Source organism: Arctopsyche grandis, chromosome 1, assembly GCF_051622035.1.
Source record: "Arctopsyche grandis isolate Sample6627 chromosome 1, ASM5162203v2, whole genome shotgun sequence".
NCBI lineage: Eukaryota > Metazoa > Arthropoda > Insecta > Trichoptera > Hydropsychidae > Arctopsyche > Arctopsyche grandis.
This window is the reverse complement of record NC_135355.1, coordinates 10,805,475-10,819,282: the sequence shown is the minus strand read 5'-3', so window position 1 is coordinate 10,819,282 and position 13,808 is coordinate 10,805,475. Positions and strand designations below refer to the sequence as shown.

Sequence of the window (13,808 nt, the reverse complement as noted above, 5' to 3'; positions counted from 1 at the left end):
ACATTCTATATCCAACTTAATTTTTCTACTCGAAGCAACAGTACTGGTTGTAAAATATTATAATTTACGAAGAACGCAGGAAGTTGACTGTCAAATATCAACGACTCGCGAATAAAATTTTGTAAAAGAGCAAACTGCCGTCGGTACAATGGTAATTTGGAATTGTATTTTTATTAAAATACCGCTGAAACATATGTATGTATATATACATATAAAATATCAGGGATGGATTTGCTTCATGAAATTAAATATCTTAACCAATCATATTCGAAAGAAAAAATATCACTGTATAAAATTCTTGAATTCATTGTTAAATATAAATTCTTCATTGCCGAATTTAATCATAGTAATCCGTATTTTATTTATTTTATTCATTTTTAAACATTAAAAGTGCTTATTTTGAATAAAAATTTAAATTTAATTTTTTGTTTTTGTCTTCATAAATTTTTATTCAACACAAAATTTCAAGAACTTTCATGAAATTTACTGTATAAAAAATTAAAGGGGGGGGGGGGGGGCGCTGAAACCCATCCGCCATATACCCTCGGGGCGGGCCTGCGTAGGACATTCACACGACGCTTCAATAGTGCAAAAATAAATTGCATCGCGGAGAAGCGAGTGTGCATTAGAGCGATACGAATGTATTCAATCGTAAATATACACGTCTCGCTCAAATGCGAGCTCTATTGAATTATATATTTAAAGTATTTTTAAATGTTTTAAGACTTAAATGATTAATTACTCAAACATAGATAATAGTGGTTGACGTCACCTGTCAAATATCCTCTTACGCTAGCGCAACAAAATGAAGCCTTTCAAAAGCGTAATTTCATTATATTGTTTTCAAACTGAAGTGTTTTCAAGTCGCTAATAAAATTTTCACATCTTTATTTTTCTTGGATAAATCGATAGCCTTTAATGTAGGCCATTGTTGGTTTTTTCTTTCGATCAGAAGAGTCTACTAAGTCAATGCTAAATTTTACGATAATTGATTTGTTTTTGAGTTCACCTGAACTAGGTCTCACAATGTATAAATAATATATTATATGTACACGTCATGAATTGAAATCGTTTTAAAAATTCATTGGTCAACAGTGAACTTTTGTGAGGACTCGGATCGACGGATCAATTAATTAAATGCAATGCTAAACGAAAACGATTAAAGCAACAATGAATATACGATCGGTATTGATACTCTCGCTCAAATACATGAGTAAATATTAAATAAGATATGCTACTGTGGAGTCACAAAGTCCAAAATATCAACAAATTTGAATATGAGATATAACGAACTACAACTAAATGATATCGCTAATTAAAATCTCAAATTATCTTATCATTTTATTATAAAATATTATTTTGGCCATACTTGCACACTATTATAAACATGCGGTGGAATACCATAAAAACAATAATCAATACCCATGTATGTATACATCTATGTGTGTACAAATATTGATACGATACTAATCGATCAGGTAAAATATGCACATATGTATGTATATACATCATCATCCACTGCTGGATGAAGGCCTCTCCAACACATTTCCACTCATCTCTGTTTTGCGCCACACTCATAAATCTCACCCCACACATTTTCCTAATTTCGTCTACCCATCTTCCCTGCGGTCTTCCTTTCACCCTTTTGCATTCGCTCGATTACCATTCAAGCACTTCTTTTGTACACCTTTTGTCCATTCTTCTAGCCACGTGGCCCGCCCATTGCCATTTCAATCTCTTTACTCTATCTACTATGTCCACTACCCTTGTCATACTACTCACCCAAATGTTTCGCTTCCTGTCTTTACACATATACATATGTATGCATAAAGAAAAATATATTATTGCATCTTAAATTCAAAAAAAATTTCATGCAAATCAGAGAATTACGAAATTGATATGAATTTTTGATATTGATCGCATTTATTAATCAAACATATGCATGATGAATAATTTATGATAAGATATATAATCACAATCACAAAAGGAAATACTTATGAAGAAATGAAATGCAATACATATCATAATCTATACCTTGAGTACTTTATCTTACATGCATCTGTACATATGTACGTAAGATGTTTTACGTTTATTTTCTGTCATACATGCCTACCAGTAATTTAACATCTTGAGATGCGATAAAGTTGAACAAATATTTCATGAACGATTACATTATCAATGCCATGAGCAAAAAAACAACATGTATTTGTCAGCAACAATGGTGATTTTAACGAGCTTTCTTTATCTTATCAATAATTTACAAGCCCTCATATTCCGAGTATAAAGTTTTATTAACTAACCACTTCGTTAACGGACTGCAAAATATTTTTCGATACAAAATCATACCGAGCGAAAGACTTCAAAGGGTTATTGCTGTTATATCGCAGAAAATTTGGCCGATATTCCGTAAATATTCAAAGCAACGTCAATACCAACGCTGTTTATCCAACGGGTTTATATTTAACGATTCGGTTTAGAATCTGAACGCGAAGGCGATGAAATATTTATTTACGACGATTTTTCAGACCAATTTCATAAACGAGTATATGCGTCGCATAATGCACAGCGCTGCGCGTTGCATTAGTTTAATCGCATCTAAATGCACTTCATTGTTTTCAAAGTGGAGAATTTCCGCAGAGTTTCGTCGCATTATCATGTCGTTTTTGAAATAAACAATGCTGTAGAAAAGTGTCATATTATGATAAGAATAGACAATCTACACTGCATTTCCATATACACGACACGTTTCCACTTTAAATGAAAAAAGTGTTTTTCACAGAACTAAATAAAACTGTACAAATTGTATGTATGTAAATAGTGCCGGCCTTACACCCTATGGCGCCCTCGGGCAATTTTTACTAAGCGCCCCTAGAAAATTATGACAATTTATTTTGTGACATTGTAGACCGGAGATAAGTTTCAATTTCAAATGATTTATTTAAGTTTCGTCTTTGGCACTCTAATCTAAAATTTTTTAGGGTCGTTGGCGCCCTAATTTTTAATTTTAAAGCGCCTTCGGTGCATGGAGTGGCGCCCCAACATACTCGACGCCCTCGGGTGCCGCCCGACCCAGCCCCCCCCCCAAAACCAGTACTGTATGTAAATATGTGAATGTAATCGACGCGTATCCTCAGTGATGTTTTGATAACAAAAAGAAACTCGAAATTGGACACCGAATATAAATAACACGGTTATGAATCCTTTGGAGACGAGCAAGACTTCCGAAACAAACTTCCATGCAACTATGTAGTAACCTAATTCGGATGACTTCTGATAGTGGATAATTATCATCAACGAGCTGAACTAATGAAAAAAGGGCCGCTTTTAATTCATCAAAACAAATGTCGATTATATGACGCAATTTAAATCATGTACATGTTTTTTTTTTTTTTGTGTCAATGAATTTTTCTTATCATAAATTCAGTAAGGTAGAACAAGAAACAAACGTGTATGTAAGTATATTGGGGAACCACATTAACATTTTTACCAGTAGAAAACTGATAGAAAACGGAGTCAATTGGCCGAAAAATATCGATTTGAATCACTATTTTTACTATTTTACTATTACTATTTTTAAAAGAAAACGTCTTAAAATAATGTTTGTTAAAGAGTTTGGGTATCTTAGAAATATTTAAACCGCAGTCAACACTGAATCATTATTGAAATTTACCAGACTGGTAAAAAATAAAATTTGGTAACAATTGAATTAAATAATTATGAATTATACTTGCCGCAAATTTTTATTACAACGTATGTACATACATAGGTGCAAACATACACACATAAATACACACTTAAAGTGATTTTTTTTTAATTTGCACACGAAATAAAGATTTGCCATTTTTTTTCTGTTGTTAGCTATTGGATTTAATCTTAATGCAAAAACGTGACGTTTTAATTTCGCGCATATATTTTTTTCTAACTACATTAGTAGTTGTATGAATTTATTCACTGCAATTTTTTTGCCAAATGGTTTGGAAACCATATTCATTTTACACGTTGCGTAATTTTTTTTTCGCACTTATCATTCCATACAAAACGGATGCAGTCACCATTACACAAAAATTGCGCTGTATAAAAATTAAAAATATTTTTTAAATAGGCATACATTCGAATAAAAAGAGACTTGAAAAATTAGGCTTCCCAGAATTGGATTCTGCGGTCTTTGTGTCCTGGAACCGGTTGTGGCGAAATCGTACATGTGACTATGAGTCACGTGGTCAACATTCGCGGATCGACCCTGATGAAAAAGCTTTCATTAAAGAAAATTAACAGTTGGAGATGTTACTTCTCACGAACCAGCAATTAAAACCATTCTTATACACAGATGTGACAAAGAAAACGACAAACAAAAAATGGAAAATTAATTACAAATCACGCAACCGAGATTAGCTCACTTTTGCGATCAAGTTGAAGGATATCTGCGGAACAGTTGCATTCGAACGGATTGCATTTTGTGAGATGTTCGCAAGGTGAATTATGCGCTTGCCTTGACTGCAGCATCACTCAACACGGCTTATTAGCTATATTTATAATAATGAATACGTAAACAGTGTCTATTTATAAAGCGTCGTAAAATAAATATTTAAAATATGCACATGCATTTTAACTAATTCATTGATAAACGATTGTGCACTCGTACAGATTGACATAGTAAAGATAATTCATTGCATCTGCGATAATGCGGATATTTGATATGACGACCACGCATCGACCTTGTCCCATTTATATTAAAAAATATTATATCTGCTACTAATCTTTATAGATGACATGATATGTATGTAATGTTATTAAAAACAAATAAAACTATTGACATTGGTATTGCACTCTATACAATTAAATCTATACAGGAAAAGAACATAAAAACAAGTGAATATGTACCTATATTTTTTTATTTATTTTATTTTTTATTTTAAAACAATAATAACAATAAAATGACCAGTGTGACCTGACAGGTTGCCCCAAAGCTTCATACTAGTCTTATATATATGTATATATATATATATATATATATATATATATATATATATATATATATATAAATTGTACTAATCTATTAATTTGTTTTATTTATTTTATTAAAACACCGCCTCTAAATTTCTTAAAAAAATCTACATTTTCATAAGCAATTAAACATATTCATGCATAAATAATATACAATAAAATACATAAATAATAAAGAATATACATTATAAATAAATAATTAGTACATAAATAATAGAGTCTAAAGTTGCCCATTGCGGGCAGATCGGCAGATATGCATCTGGCGAATTGTTTGTCGTAGCTATTTATTTATCAGCGACTAGCGGCTGATCTATCAACATACATATATGGTTTTTATTCACAACATAATAAGATCTCTTTCTAATGTCGCTGTCTTTCGAGGACTCTAAATATTATTAAATACTAGAGCTGGCATTGTACTTAAGTAGACAATATATTATTTTTAACAATGGACTATACCATTCATTTTTGTATGTATAATTTTAGAGATTTTTCTGCAGAATATATGATTTTTAAAGTCACATTTGTCTGGGTTAAGAGCATTAAAATATTTCTTCGCAAATTCAATTAAGTGATTATAAAAATATAGTAACCCTTTGAACGCTGACCAACGCCAATTGGCGTTTTACAAACAAGTCCATGAGCCTTAAATACGCCGATAGGCGTTGTTTTTTGAGTATGTAAAAAATAAACAAGAATAGTAACCGCTTAGCCTTTCCAGGTAGCATTGAAAAAAAAATGCATTTAACATGGGTCATGTAATCCGAGTCAATATTTATAAAGACTGGTTTACATCGGAATTTCTGAATATATAACCATAGCAGAATTTGCCGATGGAAATCCCTAATTGCTGAGTATTTTAGATTTTGGCTTGGCATTTAGATTGTGAGCATTACATTTTAACAACAATGAAGAACATGGAACTAGTTATGGAAAAACACATTCATTAATAGACTTATTTTGTTTATTTTACATTTTTGCAAGATATATTAGAGAGTCTAAACACACCTTTACAAAACTCAAAATTCTCGGCGGTAGTTATCTGGGGTTTGTTTGGGCTAACCATAATTTTTTTATACCCGCTTTCTATTGGTATTTCTAAATAATTCTAGTTGGAAATGTTGGCGAAATTTTCAGCGTGGCGGGCTTTCAACAGTAAAGACGTCAGCACTCAAAGGGTTAAGTGATTATAAAAATGTATTAAAAGAATAATATCCGGCTTTCTTTTCTTATTACAATGATTTTAAATGCTTCGGTCATAGCTTTCAAGAAAAAATAATGTATTTTTTATGGTTTTGGGTTGGAGTCAGGTCTAATACTCCACTTTTTACATACCTCCTTTGCATTTCACATGGCTTTCGTGTTATTTGTGCTACTGAGCTGTGGAATCAATATGAACGAAGTCAAGCCGCTGGGCTCGCGCGCGGTCTACTCGCTTAAGTCCCCCCGCATGATGAACATGTATGCAAATGTGCTATTTTTATACCTAATCATATAGGATAAACAATTACACTCACATGACAACTTGAATGCGTGTACAAGATCAACCTTTATCCTTGAATATCAACTCATATACCAACCTGACTTTCCTGTCTACTTGCATCGTGCAGAAGCACCTTTAGAGAAATTACATGCGAGTATCAAATTAACGTTTGAGACAACATACATATTTTTTTATATTAAAAAAAATATATAGATACTTAAGTATGCAATCAAAATCATTAAGATCGGATCCGGGTCATAAACAAAATAATTGATTTGAAAATATGTGCTTCGATAACCTATTCAAGGCCTTATTTTGGACATATGTATTAAAAAAATATTGCCATTGCCGACTATTTTGTTTAACTTTCCGATTTATAAAATTGAGTAATTTTGCGCACAAGTGCAATTTACACACACATTTATTTGTCGACGCGCATTTCCGGCGGATGTATACCAATTAAATAAGAAGAAACAATGCGATCGACCCGTGGAAATTGTTCTTTGAGGCGAATCGATTCAATGTCGCCCTTACAAATATTACGTCTTTGGAGGTCGACTCGTTTTATTTGTACCTACCTATCAGTCCACAGCAATTTAATCGCTAATTACCGTTTTATCTCACGAATCCCGGATATTTATAACAATTTGCCTAGCTTAAAATTTTATCGTTTTGTTGGTCAAGTGAATGGGATTTTGTTCGATGCCAAATGGCTCAAAAGTCATCAAAGACATAACGAACGAAACGGGTATCAGCCGAAATTTATTATCATTGCACAATAAAAACTGAATTATACAGAGAGTGGGCTTGCGATTATATTATTTTTTGCGAATATCGACTTCAAACATTAAGCCTGAATAAAACATGTCTTGTACGAAACGAGGAAAATTCTCCGAGAAATCGTTAAAAAGACATGACAATACAATAGACTTTAAATAAGTTTTATCCTTATTACGTTGTTTAATTTTAAGTATAGCACTACTAAACGATTTTTCCTAATCGCTCTATACACGCATGCTGGCGAACACGTGTTTCATATCATCTTTTTTAATCACTTTTGCGATTGTGACCCAAACGGTCAATTAAAATGCTATACAAGGTACTGTAAAATGTTGCAAAAACTAAAATATAGTTAAATTACATCTTAATTTTTCATATAATATATTTTTACGCATCAATCCAATTATCTGAAAGTGCAAATCATTTTTTACCACTTTGAACAATTTGCAGGATTGAAATACATTCTAGAGCCATCTCCAGCAATATCAAGAGATCTTTTCAGCTCTGAAAAGATTCAATCAAGACTGCAAATTACAGGCTAAAATAAAATTACTCTGAAGGGATACACTAGTAATTTTTCACGAAATTTGTTATGTATAAGGCTCGGCCTATACGACACCAATAATTTAGTCGAATCATACAACTTTCTCGGTTGGATTTGGATTTGAATAAACAGATACAAATTTTTCAATTGCAATTTTATATATAATTCATTAAGCCTTCTTTCATTTTTTTTTGTTTTGGGATGTGCCACTGACGTCATCTCTTTGAGCATTTACCATAAGTTAGTCTCCTTTGAGCCTTCTGAATTAATTACAAACTTTTTTTAATACATTAATACATACCAAACCATGTAAAAATAATGCTTCAAATTAAACTATAGTACCTGCATAATTACACTACTCAAATAATTTTCTTAAAAAATGTATTCCGAGGATTAAACTTGTGGATCAAGATCTCAACTGCACTAAAATATACCTTGTAGTTATGTGTATGTACATATATACAGATATATTTAGTATAGGAATAGTACATACTATGTATGTAATGTGTCTTGACAGTGATGACAATATGGATGCGAAACTTGAGCATTGAATGCCAGAATGCTGCATAAGATACAATGAACTTATAGAAGTATGGAACGCTGTATGCTTGGTACCCGAGAGGATGTAAAGGGGTGCAATAAAAAAAATGTGTGATATGAGATGTATGAAAGTTGCTCAAATCAGAAACGAATGGAAGCGTGTTTATGGAGGTCTTCATCCAGCAGTGGATGGCATATAAATGGCTTTAGAGATACAGACAAACGAAGAAGAATATAACCGATACGTCTACGTCTGCAAAATAATCGATCAGACTTTAACAAAAATAACTCAAATTCCCAAGAAAACAGGTGCATACGTTTTTTGCCTTATTTGGTCTACATATTCGCGCTTTGTGTAAACTCATGAATATGCATGAACGTCTGTAACGTTTAGGTTAATTTTCGCACTGCGGCCTTCTTTTCGGCGAGACTTATGCAAATTTCACGCGGTTTCATTGTTTGTTGAAATTAAAACGAACGATTTGGTCAAGTGTGAGCGACGGCGAATGCATCGCACAAATTATTCATTTTGACAAACACTGTTTGTCAACCATTATCGCGGGTGACATGTCTGCGTTATGTTTTGACGTCTCTCGCTTTGTGAAATTATTTCAAACGAACGGAAAATATTGCTCGCATTATCAATTGTCGAACGTTCATTGTCAATGTCCGTCAAAGACGAGTGTCTCTTAAACTTTATCTAGAAATTGTTTTAAAACTAAATGTCGCTTACCGAAATTAAACCACAACACGTTGCGTCAACGTCTGTGCGACATTAGATTTCCGGAAAATTCAATTAAGGAATTCTAGATAAGATATTACTACAATATAATATCATATGAAGCATGACGAAATGCGAGCGATTATTTGTAATCATTGATGTTCTCATCATGCTTGAGAAGCGCTGGGAATCTTTATTAATTCCCTTCAGACAATAAGACAGATGTAATCGTCGGGAAAATCGTCTTACGACCGGCTATAAAAATTAATGAACTAAAGGTGTTCATAGAGCAATGAAACGTCAAATATGTACATTTATTCGAATCATCGATTCTGAACTGCTGTCAAATGTTCACGTTGATGTCACAATTTTGATACAAAATAATAAAAAAATATGCAATTTACATAAAGATCATATAAATGTGTCTATAAACTAATTACTTGCTCGTGCAAATCGAGTGCACTTGTGGACTTTTAAGAAAATAAAAATGGTAAGCGAAGCGTCGCAATCTAAATCCTTGACAGCAATTGGACGGCGTACAAAAAAAAAAGTAATAAATTTATTTATCTACCTGAACCGTTATCTTACCTGAACGTTCTCGCCAAATTTAAGATTAAATGCGTTTTTGCTTTGTCAACCTTTACTTGCGCTGAAATACAAGGGCGACCGCGCACAAACAGACCGGAAAAATACTTAAAAGTTGAGATATTAAATGTATTTTCATTCAATAATGACGACTATATTAAGTTATGACTGAATGAAAAAAAATACCTTTATCAAGTTATACTAAATGATACCTATTTCTACAATACGTAAGCAAATTCAAAGAAAAACGGTTCCTTCGATATGTATTGTAGCTTGTAAGGCATTGTTTGAAAATCATCAATATGTATGTATGTAAACGAAGCGTTGTGTTTATAAACAATAATTATGGTAAATTCAAAGAATAAAAAATTTAAAGGCACCAAACTTGACCACAGGTGGCAACATATGCACATATTTAAAATACCCAGTTCAGTTTTTCACAGTAAAAGAAATTCAATATGAAATTACAAATTATACATATATGATTCATTTTAATTATACATTTATGTTTACATATAATATATACTATAAATGATTAAATTAAATAAACAATTTCGAATTGTCCTTGATCTGGTGGCTATAAGATGATGTGAGTCATGCGACAGGTAAAGGGTCAGACGAATCGCAAAACATACATAACATTGATTTTGGCGGTCGATTTTCGGTAATCAGACGATTGGTACGCTGACTGTCAGTGACCTCAGTTGATCGCTTCTGGTGTGAAAATAATGACAAGAGGACTACATAGAACGGCTCTATTCACCGATTCTCGTGCCCGATGTCCGGTTATTTCAGTGGAAGTTTTTTTTATAGCGGAATCCTTTCAACCAATTAATTATAAAAACCATACCGGCTGCTTTTATACATTTTTTATTATTATTAAATTCGGACATCACATGATTTTACCACTTCCAATGAAGAACCTTCGTATTCTATAATGTACCTTGGTAAGCTCTTAAAATATGTACGTATGAATAATTTCAATTTTAAATAATGATTAACGTGACGAGATTTTTTTCAGTCCAGTATCAGAAAAAAACATAATATATTTTTTTATTATATGTATGTATGTATGTACATACATCATATCCCAGGTCAAAGTGTACGGGACACCATTTTGAGAATCAAAAGCCTTAATTATTTTTTAATTAATTTCTTAAGCTTACATTTAATATGAACGCGTCGAAAAAAATTGAACATTTTTAATTTTAAGCAAATTAATCGCAAAAATAACATGTTGTTTGAAAATTATTACGCAGGATTAAATTTTATATCTTAGAAATACACACATATATAACATTATCATCTAATTTATTTATTTTTCTAAGATTAAGATTCCAAATTGCTTGATTTTATATACTTCTTATTGCCCGTTTATTTATATTGAATTTGTTTTTTTCGCAATATTTCAGATTGAGCGCTTTCTTCGTCACCTACAGCTGTTCCGCAATAAATCAAATAGTTATTGCATTTTTTATTATCATGTTTTTATTGAATTCGATAAAAATGAAATGTTAATTACATCGATAAAGCATTTTAAATATTGAAAATGAATATTTTTGCATTTTAAATTGCGACTATGTAAAAATTAGCTACAGAGAGCAAAATCCATTCGTTTATTCACATTTCGTTTTAGTATCACTAAAATTAGTACTTTAGTAATACATATGTATAATTTTCAATCACTTATTTTTATGTAATTTGCAGATTATAAAAAGAAAATAATTATAATATAATTTGTCTACAAATTTAAAAATCATTTAATTGCTCCTGAAAGATTCACTCGGAGCTCGGAACGCGTTAACTCATTGTTTTCCAATTTTCCTTTCATTAGCACGTCTACGACGCAAATCGCCACTTCCTAGTTAATTATTCGTAGAAAATTGCTAGACAAAATCCTCTCAGTGCGCTTTTTTATACAACACGTGATCGGAGGTTGTAAAAAAAACGTTTTATAAAGACGTAAGCAGTTTCGTTTGCATCTACAGGTCTGCATCTACAAAGGAGACTTAAAGCGTTAACCGGTTTTGTAAAATTCAAATCGATTGATTCGCAATGTGAAAATCTCCGCAATAAAAAACTGTGACGTAAATAGGTAACAAAAATTGATAGATGGATTGAAAATAAAGACTACATATTCGAAACATTTTTAATATCGTAATATTAAATCCTTCAGATCTGAATAACTGTACATAAATATGCATGTATCTTTGCCATTTACGAAGGCATTGCTGACGTCATCCACAATTGCAAGCTACATTTCTAAAATGCATGAAGAATTGAGGAAAATCAAATTCACCGATATTTTTAATTCTACATACTTTACACCTACTGAGTGTTAATTGATTGACATTCCTAACACATCACTTTACATACACGTCAGACATTATGGCAAAACGCTTTTCATACACACAAATGTCTTAATCAAACTCTTATTTGTCATAGAGGTGTCATACTAAATTCATATTAATCCTTAATTGTATAAATATTGCGCGATAGTCGATTTTGCAAATTGTCGCATTATTGTACGATTGCGATAAAGAGAAGCAAACGATAACGGCATTGTTTGAATTTTTTTTCAGCTATTTGCATGTAATTGCAAGATATGAAAATGTGTAATATCCTGAGATAAATAATCAAAATTTGCATCAAAAGCCAAGGGAAGTTAAAATTTGATTTACATATATGTACATACTACATACCTAAATACATATGTATAATACATACATATATTATATATTTCAAGTTTTACCCTGTGTGCGTTATCAGTATCGGGTCATTTGTTTAGGTCGTTGAATTTACATTCATTACAATAATGTATCAGTTCAAAAGCGAGGTGAAATATTACCTATGTTTATACAATTACGGATTATTATATGTAATAAATACATAACGTTTGTTTTCAGTAGCATAGTAAATATCTTGAAGAAAACCATATATGTATTATATATTTCATTTTCATGAAAACCATAATTTCATAATATTTTCATTTTCTTATTATTATATCAACAGGTGTACTTATAAATTTATAGGAAATTAAAAATTTCGCTGTTTAGCATTTCTGTCTAATGTCATTCATTTTTTATCGAAAGGTTTTTCTTTTAAATTGTGATATGTGTATGTACATATGTATTCTTATTATTTAAGAATTCATTTCTTAATTCCTTGGCTTTATAGAAATGTAGTAAAATGTATTATTTAAGGAGAAGATATCTATTCATTTTTTTTTAATTCGTTGATAATTAATTTTGGCAAAATTATATTGGAAATAAATATTATAATCAAATAAGATATAGTATAAATTACGAGAAATTATAACAAATATATTTATCCACCAAAAAGTTCAGATATAAGTTTTAAAATTACCTTACCTTTTGCTTTATAAATATTATTTATGCGTTAGAAAATTTAAACGTACATACATAAAAATATGTAAAATACTTTTTAATAATTAAATTAAAAAATAATCTGAATTCTTGGAAATTTTAACTAGAATTATAAATACTCAATCTTACTATTATATAATATACATATGTACATATGTATGCATATCCACAATATCTTAATTCAATTAGGAACATTTTAATTTGATTTTGATTTATTTTCAATAATTAAATTAAGACACGCATATACAGAAGATTTCACAAGTATTCCAGATACATTAATTCGCGTGCATAGTTACAGTCGTCTCACATCAGATAAATAATTGTAAATAAAGATAAAATCGTAAACACACTTTTAATTAAGATTAAATACATGAATATTCATCACATTTACGTTTAGATACGAACAGATAACTTAATAATTTTAGTACAATACATTTTAAGTAAAACAAAAAAAAAAGCATAAATCAGCGATAGCTCACCATTTTCTGAAGTGTATCCCCATTCAGCGCTCATCGTGATTTAAAAAAAAAATCAGTGGTTTAAAATAAAGTTAATTTGGACAGGAGTGGCCTTCGACTCGAAGGGGTTCAGTCACTTGTTTCTTTTCTTTAGGTCGTCTTCAACACGAGTTATGCACGTCCTCAAGTACCAACGTGTGCGACCACTGAGGCGATACTGAAGCCATGAGCTGTTAACATGTCAGACTGTATCGCGAACAACTCCCTCCTCCATCTCTGGTATTACAAACACAGAGGCGAATTGGAG

At 31.3% G+C, this 13,808-nt stretch overlaps 1 protein-coding gene across 1 annotated transcript in view; it reads right to left on the bottom strand.

The window, feature by feature from the left end:
* The window catches only part of CAH1 (carbonic anhydrase 1), a 25,779-nt gene extending 11,971 nt beyond the window's left edge, over positions 1 to 13,808 (bottom strand). Inside the window, exon 1 of the mRNA XM_077441630.1 lies at positions 13,523 to 13,808. Coding sequence (XP_077297756.1) covers positions 13,523 to 13,556 — 34 coding nt within the window. The 5' untranslated portion in view covers positions 13,557 to 13,808. The remainder of the gene's footprint in view (positions 1 to 13,522) is intronic.